This window comes from Eurosta solidaginis, chromosome 5 (genome assembly GCF_040869045.1).
Source record: "Eurosta solidaginis isolate ZX-2024a chromosome 5, ASM4086904v1, whole genome shotgun sequence".
NCBI classification, from domain to species: domain Eukaryota; kingdom Metazoa; phylum Arthropoda; class Insecta; order Diptera; family Tephritidae; genus Eurosta; species Eurosta solidaginis.
In genome coordinates, this window is record NC_090323.1 from 202,318,573 (window position 1) to 202,345,689 (window position 27,117).

At 38.0% G+C, this 27,117-nt stretch overlaps 1 protein-coding gene across 3 annotated transcripts in view; it reads right to left on the bottom strand.

Annotated features, from left to right (window-relative positions):
- MCU (mitochondrial calcium uniporter) overlaps positions 1-27,117 on the bottom strand; it is a 472,202-nt gene that overhangs the window by 48,653 nt on the left and 396,432 nt on the right. Inside the window, exon 4 of one of the 3 annotated variants that reach the window (XM_067787519.1) lies at positions 26,815-27,063. The exons of 1 other annotated variant lie outside the window; for it this stretch is intronic. In XM_067787519.1, the coding sequence (XP_067643620.1) occupies positions 26,815-27,063 (249 nt within the window). Of the gene's footprint in view, positions 1-26,412; positions 27,064-27,117 lie in introns of all 3 variants that reach the window. One more of the 3 variants, XM_067787518.1, reaches the window with a different exon arrangement.

The following is a 27,117-nucleotide window of genomic DNA, read 5'->3' on the forward strand; positions in this document are numbered from 1 at the left end:
TGTTAAGAAATCCACTGGTGTTTTGAAAGAAGAACTGAGAGAAATACACGATCTGATAAGGCAACGAACAAAGATTATGAGTGAAAAGATGAAAGCCAGATACGATAAAGCAATTAATTCGGAATGTTTTCAGGAAGGAGATTTGGTGCTGTTATACAACTCACAACGGAAAAAAGGTTTGTCCCCGAAATTGCAGTGTAACTGGGAAGGCCCATACAAAGTTGTAAAACGGATCAACGATATAATTTACCGCATACAAACCATTGGTAAACCACGAACCAAATGAAAGTGGTTAATCTGGAAAGGCTGGCGGCGTTTAGATCGGGAAATTTGTCTGATCGGGACCATCAGACTTAGGTGGAGGGCAGTGTAACTAATACTAGTGACACTAAGTGATACTCATATCACTAATCTGAAAATAAGTAAATAATGCCACAACAACAATAAAGCAAGCTGCCACAAGCAAGCTGTATGTACGTAAACAAATTAATCATTATGTCTACACATATGTCCATACAAGCAGCGGAGAGAAACACACAAACACATGCATATATCTGAGATAATCCCAAAAGTAGGCAATCATCGATGGAAGTATGACTCACATACACACGCGCATACGAGAAGCTATAACGTGCATCTGTAGTTATAGCTGGTGAGTTCATAGCTGGTAAACAATAGTAAATTCTATAAACGCCTAGAAATAAGCAAACGAGGAAACCGAAGAGTATAAAGGCAACGCCAGCTGAGGCATGGAATCAATTTGATTTAAGCACGCTATCTGTTGAGAAGCAGAAGTGTTATTGTAGAAGTAGTCTAATAAAGACCATTTTGCATTATTGATTATTGGAGTTATTTATTCAACAGTTTAGTGATTCGAACGTTAGCAGAAGGTTGCAAATAAGCGGAATTGCACTAAATTCGTTACAATACCATAGTTGGACACATATTATATTTTCACATGTTACCATTCAATTTTTTAGTGTTTTTTCAGTACCCAATGCAGCTTTTATCTTAAAATTTGGCACTGTGTCTACTTGGAAGTTACTCAATCCGCATAAACATTTTTTAAAGTGGGCGGTTTTTTGGTGAAGCTTTTCATTAGATTTTGGTAGCTATATTGTGTGAGCGTTAAAATTTAAAATAAATAATTTTGATTAGAGGTAGTGAAATGCTCAATGCTTTTTAGTGAGGTTTTTTTCAGTAATTTTAACATTATTTAGAAGGAATTTACACACATGAGATTTCACAAGTTTTCAATAAGATGGCTAGACCTAATTTCTTTCCGAATTAAAAAAAAAAATCGTGTCAGTACTTAACAGCAGCATTCAAAAGGGAAACTTAAACTTACATCATAGTTTTTATCTTTAAATACTTTATCTGCATATGTATGTATATATCTTACATACATACATACTTACATATTAATTTTAATAGCCCAAGCATTCTCGGAGCAATCCTATATTAGCCGTCACTATAGGAGAGACCTTGCCGTTGGTGTAAGGGCTTAGCAGAACTCTATAGCGCCCGATTTTAGGGCTGAGCGGTTTAGGGCCTGTATCTACGCTGTTTCGCCTTATAGGGGGCCACGGGATGTCGGTGACCAAGAACTGCCAACCTCCTAACCTCCTAGTCCAGGGTGTTATGCGCACCGTGCCTATTGGATGATTTGAGGCCAGTGGGTAATTGCGGTTTGACGTAATAGTCGTACGACCAAGATGAAGTAAAGATGAGATGGAAAAGGCGATGACATCGCAAACCGGGGAGGAGGAAATCGCTATAAATATCTGCGGTACTCCGTCCATGTTCTTTTTACCTTTTACTAAATTTACATGATTTAGTCATAAAGTTAACAGACTCGCCAAGTTTTACCACTTTTAGAGTATTTTTAAATCTGTCAGCTTTCCAAGTTTTTGGAATACCAATCCATTCCGAGCTCAAATTAGCTAAGACATATATCGAATTTCAAAAATTTTGATATAAGGGAATCTCTATCTTTCTCAATTCCTTCATGTTATTATGTACAACCGTTATTCAATCAAGGTTACCTTACACTTGTGCGTATAAAATTTGTCTTAACCCCGATCCGAATATAATTAATATAGTCCAATATACTTACTATCACCTTGGTTGTCACCCCACATTCTCTTGTAAAAACATCAAAAAGTCTACAGTAATAAGGTTGTTTTATTTGAAGCGACGTAAACTGATTTTAAAAATTCCTACAGAAGCCGTCTAAAACCCATTAATTTTACAAACATAAGAACTATAAAAAGATGCTTAAATCCATCACAATTGAAGGTCTCATTAATACTTCGAACAAAATTTTAATTATGTCATCCCGCTTAAGTTCGAGCAGCGTTGTTACTCAAAATTAATTGCACTTCTCCCAACACTGGTCATGTGACAGTATACGATAGAACATATTAGCAGTTTGGAAACCCCCAGTGGGTTAGGGGGCTTAGAATATACCCACGGTAGGTATGCCTGTATGGCGGCCACCGTGGTGTGATGGTAGCGTGCTCCGCCTACCACACCGTATGCCCTGGGTTCACACCCCGGGCAAAGCAACATCAAAATTTTAGAAATAAGGTTTTTCAATTAGAAGAAAATTTTTCTAAGCGGGGTCGCCCCTCGGCAGTGTTTGGCAAGCGCTCCGGGTGTATTTCTGCCATGAAAAGCTCTCAGTGAAAACTCATCTGCTTTGCAGATGCCGTTCGGAGTCGGCATAAAACATGTAGGTCCCGTCCGGCCGATTTGTAGAGAAAATAAATAGGAGCACGCCGCAAATTGGAAGAGAAGCTCGGCCTTAGATCTCTTCGGAGGTTATCGCGCCTTACATTTATTTTATTTATTAGGTATGCCTGTCGTAAGAGGCGACTAAAATACCAAATTGATTCAAGGGGTTGTGTAGGGCAACCCTCGCAAGGGGTTGCCAGCGCAATATATAGCTTCTCCAACCCAATTTAAAACCTCACCTATCCATGGCGAATCCTGTTTCATTAACAGCCGATGCTCTGGCGACCACAAGTTACTCATGGAACCAGGGGGTGGGGAGGGCGGGATGGCAAAGAAGGTTTAATGTGGTCATATAAATCGTTCCCGAGAAAACCAAGTTTAAAATTTACAAATTTGATATTGTTAGGCTCATTACCTTTTCTAATTAAATTAGAGCACAAAATCGAATTACTATCGGTATACGCACTAGCATCGGCACTAGCATCGGCACTAGCAGAAACAGCAACAGCAACGTCGTTAGAGTCATCAGCTGAACCAGTCAAACACGTATTATTATTGGCAGCACTACTGTGGTAATAGGTCTTGTAATTTAATGTTCTCGCGTTCTTCACTTATAGCGTGTTAAAATAAACTTGATTGAATATACATTTGCTTCCGCTGCATTTATGCTCTTAGTTACTTTGTTCGTATATATCTCCCAGGTCCTAGACTTTCCGCAAACAGCTTTTTCGATTAGTTGCTTATTTACTTCTGCATCTCATATTCACTGTGGCCTTTTACGGATATGTGTGTATTAACTGAGTAATATGTGCTATTTGTTGCTGAGTACATGTATGTGTGGCTATTTTCCTCGTCATCTGATTGCGATGGTATTGTCGTTGTCCAGCATTTATTACCAGCTGCATAGTGATATATCGAAACTGCTAATATTCGCCACAGCATTGTTTTTATATACGCATTGCTTTTCTATATGAGATACTGTATTCTATGTTATCTTTTAATGGGGATTTCTTCTGTGGAAAAAATATTCCCCTGATACTGCACTCTTAAATTCTAGCTCTTGAACTACATATGTTACCTGGCGCTGTGCAAAAATACTGATTTTGTTAGTAAGGGGTACCATTATCTTATTCAGTGTGGAATATTTTGTGAACGGATTCTACAAACTCGCAAGAGAAGTTAGAAGAACCAACAGATTCACATTCCTTTTTAGAAAAGGAAACGACATAAGTGAGCTTGTCAGATGCGAAACATGATGCACCTCCGATTATCATTTCCAGCGAATGCATTACTTTAGCAAGAGAGAAATTCTCTTACCTAGGTGGTGCGATTCGTAATTCGTTTGGGGTATGGAATAAAACGTCTGAGGAGGTTCTTTAATATGTATATCCAAAGCCTCCACGGAAATTTAAATCTGTAAGGTTAAGCATTGCAAATCTTGCTTGTGGCAGTTCATGAAGATCAACCATGCTTTTTGAGATGGCAAGCTTTGTTATGACAACATACGGGCTACCAACTCTAGGTTAGGTTTGGTTAAAGTGGCTGCCTCCCAGCAATGTGAGAGACACACTTAGGCAGGTTGGCCAATTGTGGTACCACCATGTGGCCTATTGCGCTTTCTCTTTTAGATGTGTAAGAAGTTGAACCAATTTGTCCTTCGGATGTAGCGTAGATGTTTTCGATTTCGGCAGTGCCAAATTCTGCTAAGCAGTCGATGAAATGCTTATTAAGGCGTTCCATACGTATACTGGCCAGAGCAGGTCATCTAAAGAGGAAGTGCTCGACGCTTTCTATCACCTCTTCATCCCTGCAGCTTCGACAAAAATTATTGGTTGGAATTTCAATGCGTTCGCCGTGTATTCCCATCAGGCAATGGTCCCTTACTATCCCCAGCAGTGGACCTAGGGAGAGGCCGTTGAGGCTAATAAGGAACCTAGTTCGGTTCTCATTTATGCGAGGCCGGGTTTGTTTGGACACCACCCATGTGGGTTCCGGCGTCCATCTGGAAGTTGCCTTCATGGTAAAAAATGATGTGAGCCAGTATTAGCACACAGCACGAGGGGGAGCAATGTCATTCAGCTGGCTTATCTCTATTTGTTCAGTAGCCTTCCTCGCTAGTTCATCGGCTGCACAGTTCCCGGGTACAGAGCTGTGACCTGGGACCCATGCAACAGCTGTCTTGCACCGCGATTCAAGTTCGGTTAGAGTATGTATGCGTTCTATTGCTAGTTTCGATGAAGTGTTCTTGGCTTGGAGGGCTTTTATTGCCGCTTGACTGTCAGCGTGAATTGCTAGTTCTATAAGAAAACAGTTAATGCATCTACTTTAGAGTAAAAATGACCTAAATAGCCATTAAAATAAAAAATTCATAAAAATAGTTGTCAGACAAAACTAATAAGCTTTTTTATTTTAAGGCTTTTTGTCTAATAGATACAACCATGCAACGTAGACTTAAGGATTCAATATGAGTCAGCAGGGGTCTAGTAGTAATGAGCTTAATTGAAAATTATACACTGAAAGACAAATACTCGTGCTCAAAAGCTTAAAAAAAGGACGTGTGGCACTCGGGGACTGCCGCGGTAAAGCTATTGCATATTATCAACTTATGCAATTATAATATTTGTGCAACATTTTGTTTTCTTTGATATTAATTCAAGTTTTGTCTTTGATATTAATTCAAGTTAACCTTTTTAAGCGTGGTGACCGATAAGAAAACAAATTTTTTACTTTTTTGAATAAATGAGAAGTTAATATTTAACTTTCACTTTAACTTTAACTTTAACTTTATTTTTAACTTTAAGTTTCACTTTAACTTTAACATTCACTTTAACTTTAACTTTAACTTTAACTTTAACATTCATTTTAACTTTAACTTTAACATTAACTTTAAATTTAAATTTAACTTTAACTTTAACTTTAACTTTAACTTTAACTTTAACTTTAACCTTAACTTTAACTTTGACTTTGACTTTAACTTTAACTTTCATTTTAACTTTAACTTTATTTTTAACTTTAACTTTAGCTTTCTCTTTAACTTTAACATTCACTTTAACTTTAACTTTAACTTCAACTTTAACTTTAACTTTGTTTTTAAATTTAACTTTAACTTTCGCTTTAACTTTAACATTCACTTTAACTTTAACTTTAAATTTAACTTTAACTTTTACTTTTGCTTTAACTTTAAATTTAACTTCAACTTTAACATTAACCTTAATTTTAACTTTGACTTTAACTTTAACTTTAACCTTAACTTTAACTTCCACTTTAACTTTAACTTTATTTTTAACTTTAACTTTCGCTTTAACTTTAACATTCACTTTAACTTTAACGTTAACTTTAACTTTAATTTTAACTTTAACTTTAACTTCAACTTTAACTTTAACTTTCACTTTAACTTTAACTTTATTTTGAACTTTAACTTTCGCTTTAACTTTAACATTCACTTTAACTTTAACGTTAACTTTAACTTAAATTTTAACTTTAACTTTGACTTTGACTTTAACTTCAACTTTAACTTTAACCTTAACTTTACTTTGACTTTAACTTTAACCTTAACTTTAACTTTAACTTTAACTTTAACTTTAACTTTATTTTTAACTTTAACTTTAACACTCACTTTAACTTTAACTTTAACCTTAACTTTAACTTTAACTTTGACTTTAATTTTAACTTTAATTTTAACCTTAACTTTAACTTTCACTTTAACTTTAACTTTATTTTTAACTTTAACTTTCGCTTTAACTTTAACTTTAACTTCAACTTTAACTTTAACTTTAACTTTGACTTTAACTTTCACTTTAACTTTAACTTTATTTTTAACTTTAACTTTCGCTTTAACTTTAACATTCACTTTAACATAAAGTTAAATTTAACTTTAACTTTAATTTTAACTTTAACTTTAACTTTATGATCCGGAGTGGGTGTAAGCTTAGCACGTGCTAACAAGCCAACCTAATATAAACGCACGCAAGTCATTTTCTGTCAAAAATGTCTCATGCACATACAACTTGTATGAGAGCAACTCAAATTGTATTTGCTGCGTGAAAACCTAACTCGATTTCCAATTTTTGTTCTGCGTGACATTTATATTTGACGTTTGCACACATGCTTTACATTGTCGCAACGCATGTTTATTTGGGTTAGGGCAAAAAACGCCGGTTGTTTGCGTGCGCTAAAAAAACGCAGTGCGGTTTTATTAGGTTGGCTTGTAAGCGATAGCACAATGGCTACTTCGTGAAAATCAACGACAGCTCTTTTAGTTTGATTTCGATGGTCGTACGGTGAGGAGGTGTCGCACGTGCGCTTAAAACAGAGTACCAAAGAGGGCGTGTGACACATCTTCAACGTTCAAGCATTGAAATCAAACTAAATAAATAATTGATTTTGCTTTCGTGCTCGCTACGCGTTCGTGTTTACTAACACATTCTCAATTTGGTAATCTGCCCACCGCTGATTATGATAGAGATCCAATATTATGTATTTGGCCTGTTGCTAACACCGAACCTTTACGAACGTTTTCGAATCTTTTCGAGCCTTTTCGGATCTTTTTTGACAAATATCCGTTACGGTTTTTTTTTATTTAGTCGCCAATACCGCGATAAAATCTATGCAATAGCTTAAAAATTTGGTTCATTCCTTATTTATCTTTGATTTCGTCCTCCACAAATTGTCTAAAACTTGACCTCAATTTGGTTAGCTACGTTTACTTGATGTTGATTATTTGAGTCTTCAGTTCTGATTTTAGAGATACCAATTTGCTTTTGATGCAACCACAGCACTCACATCAACAACAACAACAAAACAGATAACCCCAATTGAGTTTTCCCAATAAAATGTGTTCTACAATCCCACAGCAGCGTTGTTCGCATAGCAACCCTGTTAAAATACGATTAGTCGTTAAGGAATATGCGACTAATGCCAGTTTCGATCTCTTTGTATGAGTTGAACTGTTCCCTTTTGTTTGAGCATGTCCTATGAAGAGACTAATTGCCCCCTATATATACCCAAAAGGGATCGATATGACCAATCCCCTTTGTACACATATGGGAAGATATGAAGACCAGTCCCTTTCCGTTTCAATAAGGACTCAAATAGTTACCAGTCGCATTTTTAATGACAAACACAATAGAAGTGTTCGCCAAGCCACCAAATCTATCTGATGTAAGTTGTTCGCGCGCTTTTCAAAAATGAATAAAAAATATTCTCTGAAAATTTAACCCTAACTTCGGCTTAGTCTTTAAGTCCTAGTAGGTTCGGTATAGGGTTCCGCATTTTTAAACGCTCTTTAAACGGTTTTATTTAGCTTGACTTGACAGGGTGGACGGCCGGCCGTAGTAACTTTCCGACAAGCTACAAGCTTGAAACTTGGAATGTAGTTCAGAACCCGTTGACAATGCAGTAATAGGAAAAAAAATCGCCGCTAGGTGGCGCAAGGATCGAGGTATTCACAAAAATCATATTTGTGGTTCGATTTGGCTCATATTTGGAACACATAATACATACAAGAAAAGAAAGCGACCTATGAAAAAATCGCCGCTAGGTGGCGCAAGGATCGAGGTATTCACAAAAATCATATTTGTGGTTTGATTTGGCTCATATTTGGAACACATATTACATGCAAGAATAGAAAGCGAACTGTGAAAAAATCGCCGCTAAGTGGCACAAGGTTCGAGATATTCACAAAAATCGTATTTGTCGTCCCATTTGGCTCATATTTGGAACGCATAATACATACAAGAATAGAAAGCGACCTATGAAAAAAATCCCCGCTAGGCGGCGCAGGGATCGAGATATTCACAAAAATCGTATTTGTGGTCCGATTTGGCTCATATTTCGAACACATAATACATTTCGTTGCCGTTTTTTTTTAATATATCTTAAAATGGCCTACATATATTTCGAACTGATTAATCCCAACTGTACCCGAAAGGGACTAAAGGGGATCAGTTATGCTCAAATGAAGAAAAAAGAGATAGATCGGATACTGATCTCTTTAGGCATTAGTTGCACGGTTTTTTTGCAGAGAAACGTCCATTTGTAGGTACATACGCCGTTACTAATGCCTGAGAACATTTGTATGTATGTATGTATGTAATTTTTCACATATAATACATAGTTATAACTTTGGGGTTAACCATGCTCGGATAAATGTGCGAAAAATACACCCTTTTGCCAAATGAGCGGCGTCTAGTTGGCTGCTAAAACAAACACATAGCCTGACCCAACAGAGGTTATGAAGGGGATGGGTAAAATGTAGTTTTTCTGCTTATTTGGTTTGTTGATTTGTTTGTTTTCTTGTTTTTTTTGTTTTTTTTTTTTGGGCTCAAATATTTTTTGGGGACGGCTTTAAAAATGTTCAACTTGTTTGGTTTTTTTCTACCTTTATATTAGCCGTGTTTTTTTATACACGCGTATACGTTTACGTGTGGCATATGGCGGCCACCGTGGTGTGATGGTAGCGTGCTCCGCCTACCACACCGTATGCCCTGGGTTCACACCCCGGGCAAAGCAACAACAAAGTTTTAGAAATAAGGTTTTTCAATTAGAAGAAAATTTTTCTAAGCGGAGTCGCCCCTCGGCAGTGTTTGGCAAGCGCTCCGGGTGTATTTCTGCCATGAAAAGCTCTCAGGGAAAACTCATCTGCCTTGCAGATGCCGTTCGGAGTCGGCATAAAACATGTAGGTCCCGTCCGGCCGATTTGTAGGGAAAATCAATAGGAGCACGACGCAAATTGGAAGAGAAGCTCGGCCTTAGATCTCTTCGGAGGTTATCGCGCCTTACATTTATTTTTTATTTTATTTTTTTTATTTTTATACGTGTGCGCGTGAAAAAAAACGCCTATCCTCGCTTAGATAATGCTTAGGAGACCCATCTAGCGGCAGTGGTTAAATAACTAGCTGCAGCCACAGGGTGCACCGAAAAGCGGAGACACAACCCTCTGATGGCCATATAGCTAAATCAGTTGCGATGAATTGTGGACACACATAGAATACATAGAATTAGTGTAGAGGGTGAAATAAAAACACATATTTCAGTTACATCTGAGTATAATGCGTATTGAAATTTAGTAGTACACATTTTATGCGCAGCAATTTCAGAGGTGTATTTAAAGTTTGACGCTTAGCAGTCCATATAAAGTTTAAGCGTATAGATGTTTACGTGTAAAAAAAAACACGGCTATTAAGTCGCTTTCATGTTTGTCCCCTCATTTCCATGCGAATTTTTGACCCACGGAAAAGTCTTTTTCGGTAACTTCCCGTTGAGCTAGACACTTGATACTTAGAACATAGTTCATATCTGCGAGACATTGCAACGCAAGTGAAAAAAAATCCGCTAGGTGGCGCACGGATCGAGATATACAGAAAATTAATTTTAAAATGGAAATTTTGCGATCGACTTTTAACTAACTTCTCGCTGATCCAGAGACTTGAAACTTAGCACATAGTTTGCGAGTCGATGGCACTACAATTCGTGGAAAACAAAATGCCGCCAGGTGGCAGACGAATCGAGAATCGATTTTTGAGTAACTTCCCGGTGACCTGGAGATATGGAACTTGAGTGGTAAGTCGGAACCCGGTGACAATGCAATATTTTGTCAAAAAAATTCCGCTAGGTGGCGCATGGATTCAGATATTAAGAAAATTAATTTTAATTTGGGAATCTTTCAATCCATTTTTAACTAACTTCCGGGTTACCTAGAGACTTGTAACTTAGCACACAGTTCGAGGCTCGGTGACAATACAATCTGCAGAAAATAAGATTCCGCTAGGTGGAGCGCTAAGTGAGATAACTACAAATCCTGGAAAAACGAGGGAAATATTGCAATCGATTTTTGAGTAACTTCCCGGTGAACTGGAGATATGACACTTGAGCCGTAAGTCAGAACACGGTGACAATGCAATATTTGATCAAAAAATTCCCGCTAGGTGGCGCATGGATCGAGATATTGAGACAACTTTTTTTAAACTGGGAATCTTGCAATCGATTTTTAACTAACTTCCTGGATATCTACCGACTTTAAGCCTGAAATATAATTTAAAACTCGGTGACAGTGCAATGTTTGATCCAAACATTTGAGCCACGTAACGCATAAGTCGAATTATTTAGAAGATTGCGCCATACCTTCATGGCTAGCCTCCTGAGTGTTGCAGGCGTTGTAGAAATCCACCTCGTTGAATGCCCAACTCAATGCACGCCCTGGCATACTTTTAGGCGAACGCGACTTTCACCACGATTCTTTTAGACTCTCAGGCGTATGCAATCTTTCAATTTAAGGCAAACCATATACTTGGGATTAATTAATTGATTATTTAAAATTTAAACACGCGCTCTACCTTTATAATTTTAAATCCCAAAATTCTTTTACAAGAGCTATTGTTAAAGCTTTTCAGTTAAAATTCAACAAGACTATGTCTGTATTAAAGGAAAAATTTCCTTCTATTTTTTGGTCCATTTATATAAAGGTAGTCCTTAAAATTTTTTTATCATCTTTTTGTGTTGAAGTTTACTGTTTCACATGATTTCAAAAGTTCTATTTTCCTGCACCAAATCGGATGTACAATAGACAAGCAGGAAATAAGTTGGAGATGACTTTTGGGTGGGCAGCAACGTTTGTGTTTGTTGTGATCAAAATTTGTGCTTGTTTTGCATGTTTGTTTGTATTTTTTTGTTGTAAGGCTGCCAGCGGCTATTGATATCGGACAATTTATTATACTGCAAGAAATTCCAACATGCCCCTATACAAGCCATTTTAAAAGGCAACTGACGTCAAAAGGTGGAAAGAAAGAGCAAGAATACTTGAGTCTAAAGGTCAAAGTGTGCGGCTTCCAAAAGTTTAAAGTTTTGCTCTAATGCAGATGATATTTTGCTCTTCGACACTACAAAAAATAATAGTTTTGAGAAAAAATAGTTGACTTTCCTCTGTATCAAGAGATGTTCGTCTATATTCTTCATAAAACAAAAAAAAAAATAATAATAAAACAACACTAAAATAGTGGTTTTAGAAACAGCTGCTAATTCCGATAGTAACAAGCCGAGTTTTGCTAAACAGTTAGCTGAAGCCAAAATAAAACAAGCATTGTGCTATCATATAAATACTCATTATGCGAAGTAGTGGCTAACTGGGGCGCTCACGTTGGTGTGGCAAAACTGTGACAATGTTGTCCCGGAGTCGTCATTGGTTGGTCGTGTAGGTGGGGTCAGTATTGGATATGTGACTCAGGCGAAGTACCTCGGGCTGACAATAGGGGGAGAGAACGAATTGTATTCCAAACTACGACAGCAGCATTGCATATCATTCTATACATCCCGCCTCCAGACCTAATGGCTAAAAAAGCATGTTAGCCACTGCCACAAGGCTTAAGTCATCGGGACAGCTTGAGTGCAGGAAGTATGGATATAGGAGTATAGCGCCATCTAATATCGGAGTATATGGTCCCGTGCCTTAGCTTCGAAAGAGTTATGGGGGCTGCAATTGAGCCAGACGGTTACCTCAAGGGTGCACAAATAACAGAACATACTATTCACGTGTATACCGTTGGCTCCAAGTTAACGGAAAGGGTTGGGTCTGCCGTTTGCCGCTGCGTCGATCCAGAAATAAGTAGATCCCACAGGTTCCCAGATTACTGCAGCGTGTCTCAGGCAGAAATTATGGCCGTGTAGAAAGCAGAAGACATCCTGAAGGTGGCTTGCTTAAGCTGCAGTCGCGTCAATATATATATTTATAGTCCAGCGGCGATTAAGGTAATCTCACACAGTACTTCATCAAGAAGTGTACTGGAATGCAAAGAAGCATTGGAAAAACTTCGCTTAGGCCGAACCGGGTTCCCGGTCATAAAAGGAAAGAAGGTAATGAAAAGGCCGATGGGTTGGCAAAAGAGGGTGGAACAGTCGCTGAATCCACGATAGACGTCCCAAACCGTTTGGGAGGAATCAAAAGGAGACAGGATCTGCATATGATCCATCAAGCAGGAAAGGCGTGGACAAAAGCGCGGGGCTACACAGTTTCCAAGATTAAATGCAAAAACTATGCTATTAGACTCATAAAGTGGTTCATATCTCTCAAGAGGGAAAACGTAAGGATCACGATGGGCATACTAACTGGACACTGCCTTCTGGCGTAACCTGCTTATAAGTCATGCCTCGTCAGTAACAGCAGGTGTAGGAAGTGTGAGCTGCATGAATTAACAGTCAGGCACGTTCTGTGTTCGTGTCCTACGCTCGCCTGGTCAAGGCTCCAGCTATTAGGGGCGACAGAGTTGCCAGATTTAGAGGCAGCAATTAAGCTACCTCCTAGAAAACTTCTAGTATTTGCCAAGAGGACGGAGTGATTCTGTAACATAGTTCTGGAACCTGACTGGGGTTGGCCGTAAAACAAATTTCGGTAAGACTATGGATACATTCAGTCCTTGTGAGGTCTTTATTAGATCTAACCTAATTTGTTTGATTGAAAAAATGTTGAGGGAAGTTGCGTCGCCTTATAAGAAACTGAGACTTGAGTCGATGTGCTGTTTGTACAGTTTATCGTATGGTATGGATGCAATATGGTATCGAACGGTTACTACTGCTCATAGTCTAAGGCATATCCTTAGTATACAAAGGTGGATGCTTGTTGGCATGTTTACCAGTGCGTCGCACTATATCGTCGGATGCGATGCAAGTTTTTATGTGCGAACCCCAGGGCCAGATTAACAAGTAGGCAGAATAGGCAGCTGATTGGGGCCCCGATTTTAGGGGGCCCACGAAAAATGAAAAAGACTTCTAAGATTTTCTTACAAACATAAAATTCTAGAGAGTGAATGAAAAATATGATCAGAAATAAAAAAAAATTGTACTCAAATAAATAAAACTCAATTGGCCGCATTCAAAAGGCGACAAAAGGACATTTCCGGCTCAGTTGGCAAATTTTATGATCGTGCAAAGTAGTGTATCGAAGTGAAAGGAGAGTATATTGAATAATAAACAAGTAAGGACGGGACTGTCTTTGGCTGTGCCGAAGACTTCATACCTTTCATGAATGGGGCTGAACAATAATCTTATGCCGTTCGTAATCTCCGAATAATCGGATGTATAAGATAAGAAATATATAATGAACAGATCTACATACCTAAACGATTTTTAAGAAAAATATAAAATAAAAAATAGGTAGATACTTTGTGTGAAGATGCAAAGTTTCAGGTTTTTTGTGGTCTGCGTGTAAAAACTATGACTACGAATCACGTATTTCAACAATATATGACGTAAACGTAACTATTTGATGAAATTTGATGAATTTTGAAGCTTCTAGCCGTAAAAAAGGGGCAAAAAAAAAAATACAGTTTATATGGGGTATATAATATATATACAACCGATCTCTATGATTTTTTCAAATAACAATATATGCTATACACGTAAGCATTTGGTGAAATTGGAAGCTTATAGCTGTTAAAATTGCAGAAATGGCAAAAAAAAATATATATACTATATATATACTATATATACCATCATATATATATTATATATATCACCGATCTCTATGATTTTTTGACACAGCAATATATACTATATACGTAAGCAATCGGTGAAATTTGAAGCTTAAAATGGGGTAGAAATTGCGAAAAGTTTCTTATCTGAACAATTGGTTGAATGAGATATATACTATATATACAACCGATCTCTATGATTTTTTCAGACAACAATATATGCCATATACGTAAGCATTCGGTGAAATTTGAAGCTTCTAGCTGTTAAAATGGGGCTAAAATTGCGAATATATATATATATATATACTATATATATATACTATATATACCACCATATATATACTATATATACCACCGATCTTTATGATTTTTTCAGACAACAATATATACTATATACGTAAGCATTCGTTGAAATTTGAAGCCGCTAGCTTTTAAAATAGGGCAGTAATTACGAAAAGTTTCTTATCTGAACAAGCGGTTGTGGGGTATATATACTATATATACGACCGATCTCATCAATTTTTTCAGGCAACAATATGTGCAATATACGAAATTATATGGCGAAGTTTGAAGCTTCAATCTGTTAAATTGAGTAAGATAAGACAAAAATCGTCTTTTTCTGAAAAATCGGTTGTATGGAGGATATATGCTATAGTGGTCCGATCCGGCCGGTTCAGACAAAGGTCTAATCGGACACCCAATTACACCCGCTCACCAAATTTTATCAAGACGTCTCTAAAATTGAGGGACTAGTTTACATACAAACAAACAGACGGACATGGCTAAATCAACTCAGCTCTTCATCCTGATTACTTCGGTATACTTAATGTTGGGTCTATCTATTTTCCTTTAAGGACTTCCAATTTTGGGTTTCGTGACGAAATTAATATACCATTTCATTTTCATGAAAGGTATAAAAAGTTTTAAAACTTTTCTTCAGTTTGAAGGTCATACTGGTGAAAGTCTATCGAATCAAACTTTAAAGTTTCACTGAAGGCTGTGGTTTAGATATTCAAAATTGTAGAGGATAATCATATGACAACGCATTAAACATGTCCGGAAAGTATAAAGGTGTGCCAGCAATAATATTGAGTTAGAATGAGAATGCGATCTATGTTCCCTGTCCCGCGCATTCCCTTAATTTGTTTGGAGAGCGTGCTGTGAAGTGCGGTTTTTATGCTGTAGATTTTTTCGCCATTATGGAGACATTATATAATTTTTTTTTCCACTTCCACCTTTCGTTGGGACGTATTAAAAAATAAAATAAACGATGAGAAAACCTTGAAGGCATTGTCAACTACACGCTGGGAAGCACATTCGAATGCGACGAATGCAGTTTACGATTGATTTGATATCATATTAGAGGCTTTAGAAATCATTGCTGATGATGAATGAAATGAATGTTGTGAAACTCTATTTTGACTGCTATGGGTTCAGTGATTAAGTCACTGCAAAGTGAAAAAGCAGATTTGCAAACGTGTGCTTTTTTGTGCGAATTGTTAGAAGAGAGTTTAGTTTCATTCCGTAAAAAGTTCATTGATTTCGGGGAAGAAACAAAACAATTATTTTTTATTTAATAATTTGGGAAAATTTTAAACAACGCGACATCAGGACGGATAAGGCGACAGCGGTTTCGTTATACCTTGTAAATCTCTTCAAAGCCTTTTCTTCCTCGAAATCATCGACAATCTTCAGAGTGAAATCAAACCACGTGCGAAAGTGTATATGGAAGTTTCGGAGAGATTTGCATTTCTCATCAACTTTTCTCTAAGTGATGGAGGCATCCACGTAGCTATAAATTACTTAGTTTTTTTTTATTCTAGAGATTTGGAAGAATTTTTCATTGAAATGAAACAATTCCAAAGTTACTTGAACTCCAGATAAACTGATGCACAAAACACTCATAATCATTTGTATAAGATTCTAATGGAAGAACAATTAGCCGATGTATTTCCTAACACAAAAATGGCTCTTCGGATTTTTTTACCATTAATGTTCACAAATTGTTCTGCCGAACGATCCTTTCGCCATTAAAAAGAATGGACAAGAGCGACTCGAGATGTTAGATATACTTTGCATTGAGGCAGATTTATTGAACAAAATCGATGTTGATGATATAATTGATAAATTTGCCGAAAACAAATATAGAAAATGACATGTTTAAAATATAGATTGTAATTTTATTGATATTATTACATTGTGACAATAAAATTTTTATGAAAGATATATATAAGTTTGTATTTTTTAATCGAAAAAGAAAGGACGGAAAAAAAACCCCTAAATTGATGGTTGCCTAGGGCCCCGTTGAGGGTTAATCCGACTCTGGTGAACCACCTTTTGACCTGGTGATACTTGGAGCTATCACTTTCAGGTTGAAAATGGGTTTGAGTATGTCTTTGTCGCGGGATGATTGTATAACCGGCATTGATGTAGAGAGATGGTTTTTATTTAAAAAGAGGTTACTGATAAGTGGCAAAGTATCTAGACTTCAGATTTTAACTGAGTCTGGGTTTTTTGATAACAGGTCATAGTTCTCTAAATACGTTTTCGCACAAGAGGAGCTTGAGTGAAACGAGTGAATATGCGTGTGAGTCTGTGTGCGAGGATTGGTTGCATATTTTGTGTGATAGTACTCGGACGTAAGGGATTTAGATAGTTTAGGTATAAGTTCAAGGGGTAATGGGTATTGTGTAAGTGGGGCCATTGTTCAAATTTTTGTTTTCCGCCTTTGGAATATCAAAATTGTAGAAACAAGTTTTTTGGATAAGAAGGAAGTTTTTTTAAGCGAGGTTGCTGCCCCTTGGCAATGATTTGGCAAGCAATTTGGCGTTTAGAGTCGGTGTAAAACATGTAGCTCCCGTCCGTCCGATTCCCGGGAAAATTAAAAGGGGCGTGACGCAAATTGGAAACGAAGCTCGGCCCAAAATCCCATTAGAGATTATCACGCCTTATATTTATTTTAATTTATGTTAAAAGGATTGATTTAGTGATTTATTTCTATGCTGACATTGTTTTCGCTATAAGTGCTGGGTCACAGATAGACAAAATCTTTAACAGCTTCAAATATATAGCTGCAAACAGTGAGGTGGCTGTTAAGGGGAAAATGAGGTAATGCTTCCTTTGTGAGAGCAAATACTTCATTTTGTCTTCATTTATCACAAGGATTCCTCGCTTGCTCATATAATGCAGACTAAAGAGGGTGGTGTGTAAGGGGAAGTAATGGCTGAATGAGGTTGATCAACCAGCCAGCTGATGATTTCTCCACTTAGCTTTCACACCCTCTCACTGAGAGTACGTTAGGTAAGGTTGAACTGACCGGTCCATGAGGACGTCACATAGACTGATTGAGTCCGTAAAGTTACCAGAAGTTTGTTTTAACGACCAAACTGAAAACCCCTATCAAAAACCAGGACCTATGTTATAAAATAACTCCGTCCTCTTGGCAAATACTAGAAGCTTCCTAGGACTTAAGCCACTTGCTGCTTCTAGATCTGAAAGCTGTATCACTCCTAATAGATGGGGTCTTAGCCTGGCAAGCGCAGGGCACGAGCACAGAAAATGCTCAATCGTTTCCTCCTCCAGCACGCACTTCCTGCATCTGCTATCACTGATCAAACCTAATTTAAAGGCATGTGACGCCAGAAGGCAGTGTCCAGTCAGAATACCCGTCACGAGTCTAGATTCCTCTCTTTTTAATGATAGAAGCAACTTTGTTAGCCTAAGGTTGTAAGACCTACACATAATCTTCGACATTTTACAGCCCCGCGCTTGAACCCACGCCTTTCCTGCTTGGTCGATCATGTGCACCTCTCGCCTTCGCTTAATTTCGTCTAGTCAAATTGGGACGTCTACGGAACAAGCTTCACGGGATGCGCCCTTTTTAGCCAGTTATTCCGATTTTTCATTCCCTTCTATACCCATATGCCCTGGGACCCAATACAGATGTATGCTTCTCCCTGTCCCGATTCTCTCCAGAGACCGCTTACACCCTAACACGCATCTGGGTGCTGTGCTATGCGAGATTATTGCCTTAATTGCTGCTTGACTGTCAATATAAAAGTTAACACGGTTGTAGCTTAAGCTATTCTCTTCCAGGGTTTCTACTGCTTTGGTTACGGCTAATATTTCCGCTTGAAAAAAGCTACAGTAATCCGGTAGCCTGTAGGATCTGTTTATTTCCAGATCAGCACAGTATACCGCAGACCCTACTCCTTCCACTACTTTGGAAACATCTGTGTACACATGTATCGCCTCGTCCGCCATTTGAGCACCCTTACGCCAACCGTCCACCTCTATTGTGGCCTTAAGATCGCCATCGTAGCGCAGGTAGGGAATCAGGTAGTCTGTTCGTTTTGTGATTGATGACGCTAAACTACTATGGCCGTATGGTCAGCGCTCAAGCTGCCTCGAGGAACCGAGCCTGGTTGCAATTGTTAACGCTATGTTCTTTGCTACCAGATCTACAGGTGGAATGTGCAGAATGGCATACAGTGCACTGAGAGTAACCTTCGACTAACCTAGCACGGGAAGCACACTTCTTGCTCACTACTCACCCCCGATGTGGGTATGGTGGGATAGAAAAATAACTGGTGTAATAAGCAATATCGCACCGCTTTCGCAAATAAGGATAGTACCTACAGGGACATGCTGCGTACGTGAGCAGCAGCATCCAGCGAATGCAAGTACTTAAGTGAACCGAGAAAAGAAGTTAAAAGGAACTACCGTGAAACCGAGATAGGTGATTACGAGGTTATTTCGATGACGGAAAAAAAATTATAAAAAATTACAAAGCTTACAAACGGCGATGATTACTAGGACACGTTTCTAAATTTCACTTCTTCATCAGCTAGCTCCTCGGGAGCTGAGTATTGAACTCGAAATCTCCAACATTCATACTTCATACTAGTGTAAAGGCCTTTATTCGCTCAGCCATATGAATGCCCCGCTGCTCGCTTTGCAATTGGTCTCTAAGTATTGCTTGTTTTTTATACACCATTAGGTACATACTAATTCTGTATGTTTTTATTCCTAATTATGTGGAATACTTTTAGGCGCGCTTTCAAGAGCTTAATACCATTGGATTTATAGAAGTGCTTTATAACCAATGCTTGTTCACTATTATATCAGATTTAGTTCGGTATTTTGTTCTAATTTTTGTATGTTGCATTTTATTATAAGGCAGTAGGGGTACACATTTCACAGAATTTTAACTAGCTCGGAACTACAGAAAAGCTACTACAGCGGGGAACAATTTTCACATCCTAGGACATCGCCATGTAAAATTTCCCAGTTAAATGCACGTAAAAGAGATATAGGGCGCGGTAGTAATGGTTCCGAATGTACTAGCAATGCAACAGTTCAGGACTAGATATTTTTCCTACATGGTATCTACATATTCGAGGATGCATTTTAGCTGATAAGCTTTTCAGGACACTCGGAGACCTTGTCAGACCACTTTTGAGGGGTTAAAAAATTGTGTAAACTATTTTGTGTAAGACATATCGCCACCACACTACGACCGCGCCCGCAATGTCAATATTGTACTTAAATAGATTAGAAGTTTGTGACAATTAAATTTAAAAAGTTTTGAAATAAACAACCTATCCCCTTGAACGGGCACCTGTCTTGCGCGGCCAAAAGTTGGCCGATGGTGAGTGTATGTCCAAGGACATCTTCACACGCTATCTGGGTTAAGTTGGTATAAGCCAACAAAAAAAAAAAATTTTTGCCTTTTCCTTTTGCCACTCTTGGTTTACCATTGCGCTATTTTAAATTGTAAATTATAAGCCGACTGACTATTTAAATCTTCTTGTAAATCATAAATATGCACAAAATCCTTTACCACATTTGCCGCAATTCCATTCAGGCAGTAATAGCGCCACTGCCATGTTGGCGTCGAAATAAATTTAAAAGTGTCCCACTGCGTATGAGTAATCTTTTTATGGTATCCGAGTATTTTTGTACATTAGAGGGTATTGAAAATAAAATGTTCACTATCTATCCCCAAAACTAAAAGGCAACAATTAAAAATAAACAAATAAGGCCACTGTCTTATCCCAAAAATCTACTATATAAGATGAGTTATACAAATAGTACAGATGTACCTAAGCTATTCAAAAACCGATCGGCAAGCCTCACACTTAGTTTCATCTTTCTTGTTGCCTATATGAGTTAGCTATTACTATGAATCAATTATCTGAACTATATATGACGCATACGTAAGTACTTTATAAAATTTGATGCTTCTATTAAAATGTGGAAGAAATTACGAAAAGTTCCTTATCTGAACAATCGGTTTACATAGTATATATATTATATATATATATATATATATATGCGACCGATCTCTACGACTTTTTCGTACAACAATATCTGCAATCATTTGTTCAAGCTTGAAGCTGCTAGTTGTTAAAATGAGACAGAAATTACGAGAAGCTTCTTATCGGAACAAACGTTTATAGGTGATATATGCTATATATACGACCGATCTCTTCTTTTTTCTTCAGATATAAATAAGTGCTATACTCGTATATGGAAGCATATGGTGTAATTTGAAGCTGCAATCTCATAAATTGAGGAAGATACACAAAAATCGTCTTTTTTGAAAAATCGGTTGTATGCTATAGTCGCGATATATGCTATAGTGGTCCGATCCGGCGGGTTCCAAAAAATGTTTAACCGGAGCGCAAATTATACCCGCTCTCTTAACCTTATCAAGATATCTGTACAATTTAGGGAGTAATTTGCGATCAAACAGACAGCTGGACGGTCAGACAGACATGCAGACCTGGCTAACTCAACTCAGCTCGTCATCCCGATCATTTCGATATACTGACTGGTGGGTATCTCTTCTCCGTTAAGAGCGAATCTCAAAATTATTCGTGACAAATTTAATATACCATTTCGTATATATGAAAGTTATAAAACATGTTCAGTTCAGACACATATAGCGATATACCATCATATTTTGAAAATTTGAGTACGAATCTCCGAATAATTCCCTTTGATGAAACTGTTCAGAAAAAACGATAATTTCGCTTTCGCCAAACAGGTCCCAGAAATTGCTTATTACTTTATTTAGGTGGAGAAAAGGATAGAGCATATATTGTGCTCGTGCTCTGCGCTTGTCTGATTAAGACTCCAGCTATTAATAGTGATATAGTTAACACATCTAGAAGCAGCAAGTGGCATAGGTTTTAGAAACCTTCTAGTATTTTCTAAGAGGACGGAACTATTTTATAACATATGTGCTGGTTTTTGATAACGCTTTTTAGTTCGGTCGTCAAACAAACTTCTAGTAACACTATGGACGTATTCAGTCTATGAGAGGTCCTCACGGGCCGGCAAGTTCAACCTAACTTAATCTTATATTTTATTCGTAACTGTCTGGAAAAACAATTGCCATGTGTTTCATATATATCATATATTTGGACGGTATGAAAAATGGTGATTTTTTCTTTGCGATACGTCCTAATTTCGTTATATATGTACATAAGTATTTGAATTCTCTGTCACATATTTAATTCAGCAAAAATTTGATTAATACCAACCAGCGATGCTATTTCTCGCGCAAAATTTAAACCTAGATGCATACATACATAGTGTTACGAATATTAGCAAAACTAAGGAGTGCTGCCAGCTCTAAGCCGATCTAAGCAGTGACGTGAATGCACATCAATAATTCAATCATTATGTATCTACATAAACGAATCAATAATTGCGTCTACACATATGTACACATTCCGACGAGCAACATTTACATACAAGGCAGCGAGAGATGAGATGTCACACACCGATGAATTTACTTATACGCTTATGTGTGTGCGGGAGACTGTAAACTACAAACACATGCATATACCTTATCTGAGTTGTCACAAGAGAGAGTAATAATTTGTGCACGTAGTTGTGGCTGGCGATTTTGTAGCCGAAACAACTAGTAACTTCTGGAAATCGAAGAGCCTAGAAGTATGCAGCGTAAACTATAAAAGCGGCGCCAGCGAGTAAGAAGGAATTCAGTTTGATTTGAATTGTCAAGCAGTTACGAGTAAGACGATATCTAGCGAGCAATAGCACTATTATTTTGAAAGTCAGTTTCCTTTAAGATATCAGTTTGGTTATTAAGCTATTCGTTGCACAGTTTGAGTGTTATTGTGAAGTACTTAATAAAGGCCATTTTTCCATCATTCAATATTGGAGTTATTTATTCAACAGTTTAGTGATTCGAACTTAGCAGAGGATTGCAAATAAGAGGATTTGCAGAAAATTCGTTACAATAGGTATGTGTGTGGAAAGGCAACAAACTCTAACACAACGTAAATATGTATGCGCATTTGCACTTGTTTGAATTAGAATATTCACATGTATGTGCAGTTGTATGATAGCGACCGTATGGGCTTCGCATTTATAATTAACAAGCTTCACTTGTGCGCTCTCGATATGCACAGAAAGAAAACAGGCATTTTAGCTTTTGCATGCCACATGCCACACGCGTGACAATTGCAAAGATGCCTCATGTGGGTTTATAGAAAATTCACATATGCATGTGTGTGTTTACTTGGGTATCGGGGCACTAAAATTTAATGGTGTTTGTGATAAGCTGTGGATCAAAGTTAACGCAAGCGTTGCGATAAACGCACCTGCATGTACATAGCTTTGTATGTATGCGTTTTTATAATGATTAACAAGTATTCACCTTATATAAAGTGAATTTCATTTGAGAACGCTGCATTACCCAAAAATTTGCTTGTCTACCATTTAGTACTGCTTCCTCTACCTATACAATAAAATGTATATCGGCATGAAATAGGCCCGATATTTATATCGAATCGTGATACCTCTCACTCCTTAAAAAATTTATAAAGCTTGCCCTTTAAGCTACATATATTTAAATGTCATACATCTGATCTAAAATTCTTCGGATTTGTAACGGGTCGGAAGTTATGTATGAGAACTTATCCCCTATCCACTTTATACAGCGTATTCATTGTTTCCTGGAAACGCTCGCACTATTTTCTGCTGGGTTTATTTATAAACATATGAGAGATTTTAATCGAATTTCAGAATTTCGACTGTGCAACAGACGGTAGAACAAATATGAAGTCTTTAAATAGAGCATCGCTTGCTGAATAAGCAATTAATAGCTGTGCTTAGTAGCATGTATATACATATGTACTTAAACTTTCTATGGACTGCTTCGACTGTAACTTTATCAAAATTTATGAAATTTTTGCGAAGAAAATTAGTACGGATTATGCTCAGTTGCCACTGAAGTGTATCTCTCAATTATATATCTACACTATTCTCCACTTCTACGACCGTAAATGGTGTGAGTCCACTTTTCATCGCAACCTATTCAGCTATTGGTTAGACACTACAACCAACAGACGTGTGTGTCTCCGCTATTCAGAACAACACGTTTTGTAGCGAGTTATTTAGCACTACCGCGAGTCTTCAATAATTGCCGCTAGAGGGGTCTCCCAAACATTATGCAAGTGATGATAAGCGTTTTTATTAACGGTAAATGTAGATGTATACACATGTACAAAACAAGACGGCTATCGGGAAAATATCGGTAATATTAGACATCCACGTCGATGGCATTACTCTACCGCCTGTCCAACACCCAATTATAATAGGTGTGACGTCCGTTCAGGACCTACACTCAGACGCAATAGTATTTTAAGTTCAGAGGCCAGACGAAATCCTCAAATCCCTTGCCATATGGTGGCCAATTTTAAAAGAGAGATTCTGGAGCACACTATAGGCCTGTCAAAACACCACGCTCAGAATTGCTAGGATGCCCTCTTAAATCGCTAGAACATGATCAGAACAGTAAGGGGGTTTTAACAGAGAACTGGTTGGAGAGGAACAAAGTTTAGAATGCAACTTATAAATATGCAACGTATACACAAAGGAATATACTACAATCCTAGGTTCAACCAACTATACTTCAAAAAGGCCATAATTCATAATGTCAAGTTTGCAAGATTATCTCAAATTGGAACAATCGAGAAGGCGACAACCTGTCTAGGCCACTCTGACATATTCGGTTTAAAGGCTAGCTGCGGGATTTATCGGCAGCGTCTGTCCACCACAAGGTGCGTATGCAAGCGGGCGTCTGTCTTGTGACATCTAATGGAGCGGCCACACAAATAAATGCAGTTTCGGCGTCGGACTCGTGATGGGAGAGGGACTTTGCTGCCAAGTGCTAGCGTTCATGCCTGTGCACGAACGTCTCACCGTTGTCCAAATAAAAGTAAAATTTTTCAATATATCATTCATCTGCGCCCATGCACCGACAGAGGTGGTCAAAGACGCCTTCAATGAACGTTTAGAACGCAAAAACGACCGGTGCCCCCGCCATGATATATGTGATTTGTGCTTGGCGACTTTAACGCCAGGTTGGGTAAAGAAGGTGTTTTTGGCCGCACAGTCGCAAAATTCAGGCTACACAATGAAACTTCCCCCAATGGACAGAGGCTGATTGACTTTGACGGTGCTTGAAACATGGTCATATACAGCACGAGGTTCATACGCAAAAGGATACATTAAGCTATATGGCTCCCCGCCCGATCGAAATACACGCAATCAAATCGACCACGTTGCGATAGACGAAGTGCGTTAGAAGATGTGCGCACAATCTGAAGACCTAACATCGACTCGAACCATTATCTCGTCGCAGCTAAAATAAGCATCCCCGTTGCAACCGAAAGAAAAGACGTTGCCTACAGGGATACGTTAAAAGCGAGCGCAACAATAAGTGTGTGAACGCTACCGCGACTTGAAAAGGGAAGCGAGACGCTTTTACAAGAAGAAAAAATCGGAGTCAGAAAGGCGTGAGCACGAGGAGGTTGAGCAAAGGATTTGGCGACAGACGGAAAGTTTCATGTCGGGAGCGAACTTCTGTAAGAACAAAAACAGCGATCTTGTAGCTGATATCCAGAGAGTACTCTGCTCTCCTTAATGGATACAGCGAGTGATGAACCCGATAGCAATCGATGACGATGGAGTTAATGTGCTCCCAACCGATTATGATGAAGTTAGAACAGCAATAGCCAGATTAAAAAACAAAAAGGCCGCGGGCGCTGCTGAATTGCCTGTGGAGGTATTTAAATACGGCGGAGAGGAGTTGGTAAGGCGCATGCATCAGCTTCTTTTCAAAATATGGCATATAAGGCCCTGTCAAGTATATTGTGCGAAACATTGTTTGTTTGTTTTTTTTTAGTTTTAAGTTGCTTCCATTCCTTAACTTGAATGAAAGACTACCTTGTCCCGACTTACTTAGATAGCTATAACGCCATAACTAATTCTTATTTCGTGAAATCTTTCAGAAGTTTGATGTATTTAGATTGCTGTACAGTTGCTCCACCAACACACAGGTAATACACCAAGGCCCGAACCATGTGCGTAGGTTTCTGCGTAATTGAGGCTACTATATATTTAGATACATTCCGATTTAATGGTTTACTCCAAGCACGATACATTTTTCAGTTTTTCAAATGTTTCCAATTCAATTTTTTGTCATTTCGATTCCCGCACTATCCGCCATTTTAGTCTAAACCACATGAATAGCATCCTTTTATAGCACGCAGTTGAGTTGTGGGGAAAAACGAACTTGACGCGACGACGTTACAAAACGAAGTAGTGCGAAACGTTGAAGCCCACCGTGAATCGGCTGATTGGACTTTATCCTCTCTCTTGGTGTGACCAATTGCGCCAGTTGGCAGAGCGAAGAAGCAGCTGGCCCGCATTATTCTACGGCTATAACCGTTTAAACGGTTAAGCGCCAATTAAGTAAGTAAGTACGGAACATCCAAGAAATTAAGCTTGGAGTAGAACCTTTGTTCATACATAAAATTTCATTCAAATCGATTTAGCTTCTTCGGCAAAATTTCATTACTTTTTTTGAGCTCTAAGCATTAATATTTCTGGTATTGGCAATGCAAAGTGAATGCATTATGCCTTGCGCCCAGAATATTTTATTTATTATCTTTGGCCTATCTCTGCTACATTGCGTCGCGTAAATAAAACGGCGGTGAAGTGGAAGTTCGCCAAAAAATATGTATAAAAACATATACATAATTGAAAAGCAATTTTCTTAAAATAGGGGAATTTATAACTAACATAAATAAGTTAGCTTCTATATTATTATAAAATTGTATCAACTTTGTAGTATATTCCATCCATCATATATTAAGAAAATACCACCAATACATACCCTTCGATTGTTCACACGCACTTTCTACAACAGGTTTTACGGGGGTATGACTTTGAGAATTCTCGTTTTTAGAATGTCTATCCTCATTATAACCACCATCAGAACCACCGACACCAGCAGGACTGTTTCCATCAGATGCTGGCTCTGAAACTGATCTTACAGCGTTATTCTCTTTATGTTTAAGACCATCAACTCTATTTGCAACTCTTGAAGCCGGACATTGTCCATTATTATGATCCTCATCTTCGACTTGTAAAAACCTTATTTCATCAGGTTTTCCATCCACAGTATGACCAGGTACTAATTGCATTGCAGGCGTTTGAGAATGCTTATTTTTCAAGTCTTCTCTTAAATTTTCGATCACGCTTATGAACTTAAATTTCTGTTTACCTACTGATTCACCTTTTGTGTCAGATAAGTCGTGTTCCGCTGTTCCATCATTTTTACTTGTTTGATCCTCCGATTTACTTGATTTCAAATTATCATCTTTTGTATCGGAAGGTATATGGGTTATAATAGTCTTTCCAGATTTGAGCGTCAAATAGCTTTGCAAACGTTTTACCAGCACATCTTTTCTGCCAACAGAACTCTGACCATGATTTCGTAATTGAGCGCGCAACTGTGTAAGCTTCAATAGTGTTAGATCATCGTCTTTAAAATGGACATGAAGACGTACATATGGTTGTATGCATGTAGTTAAGTGTA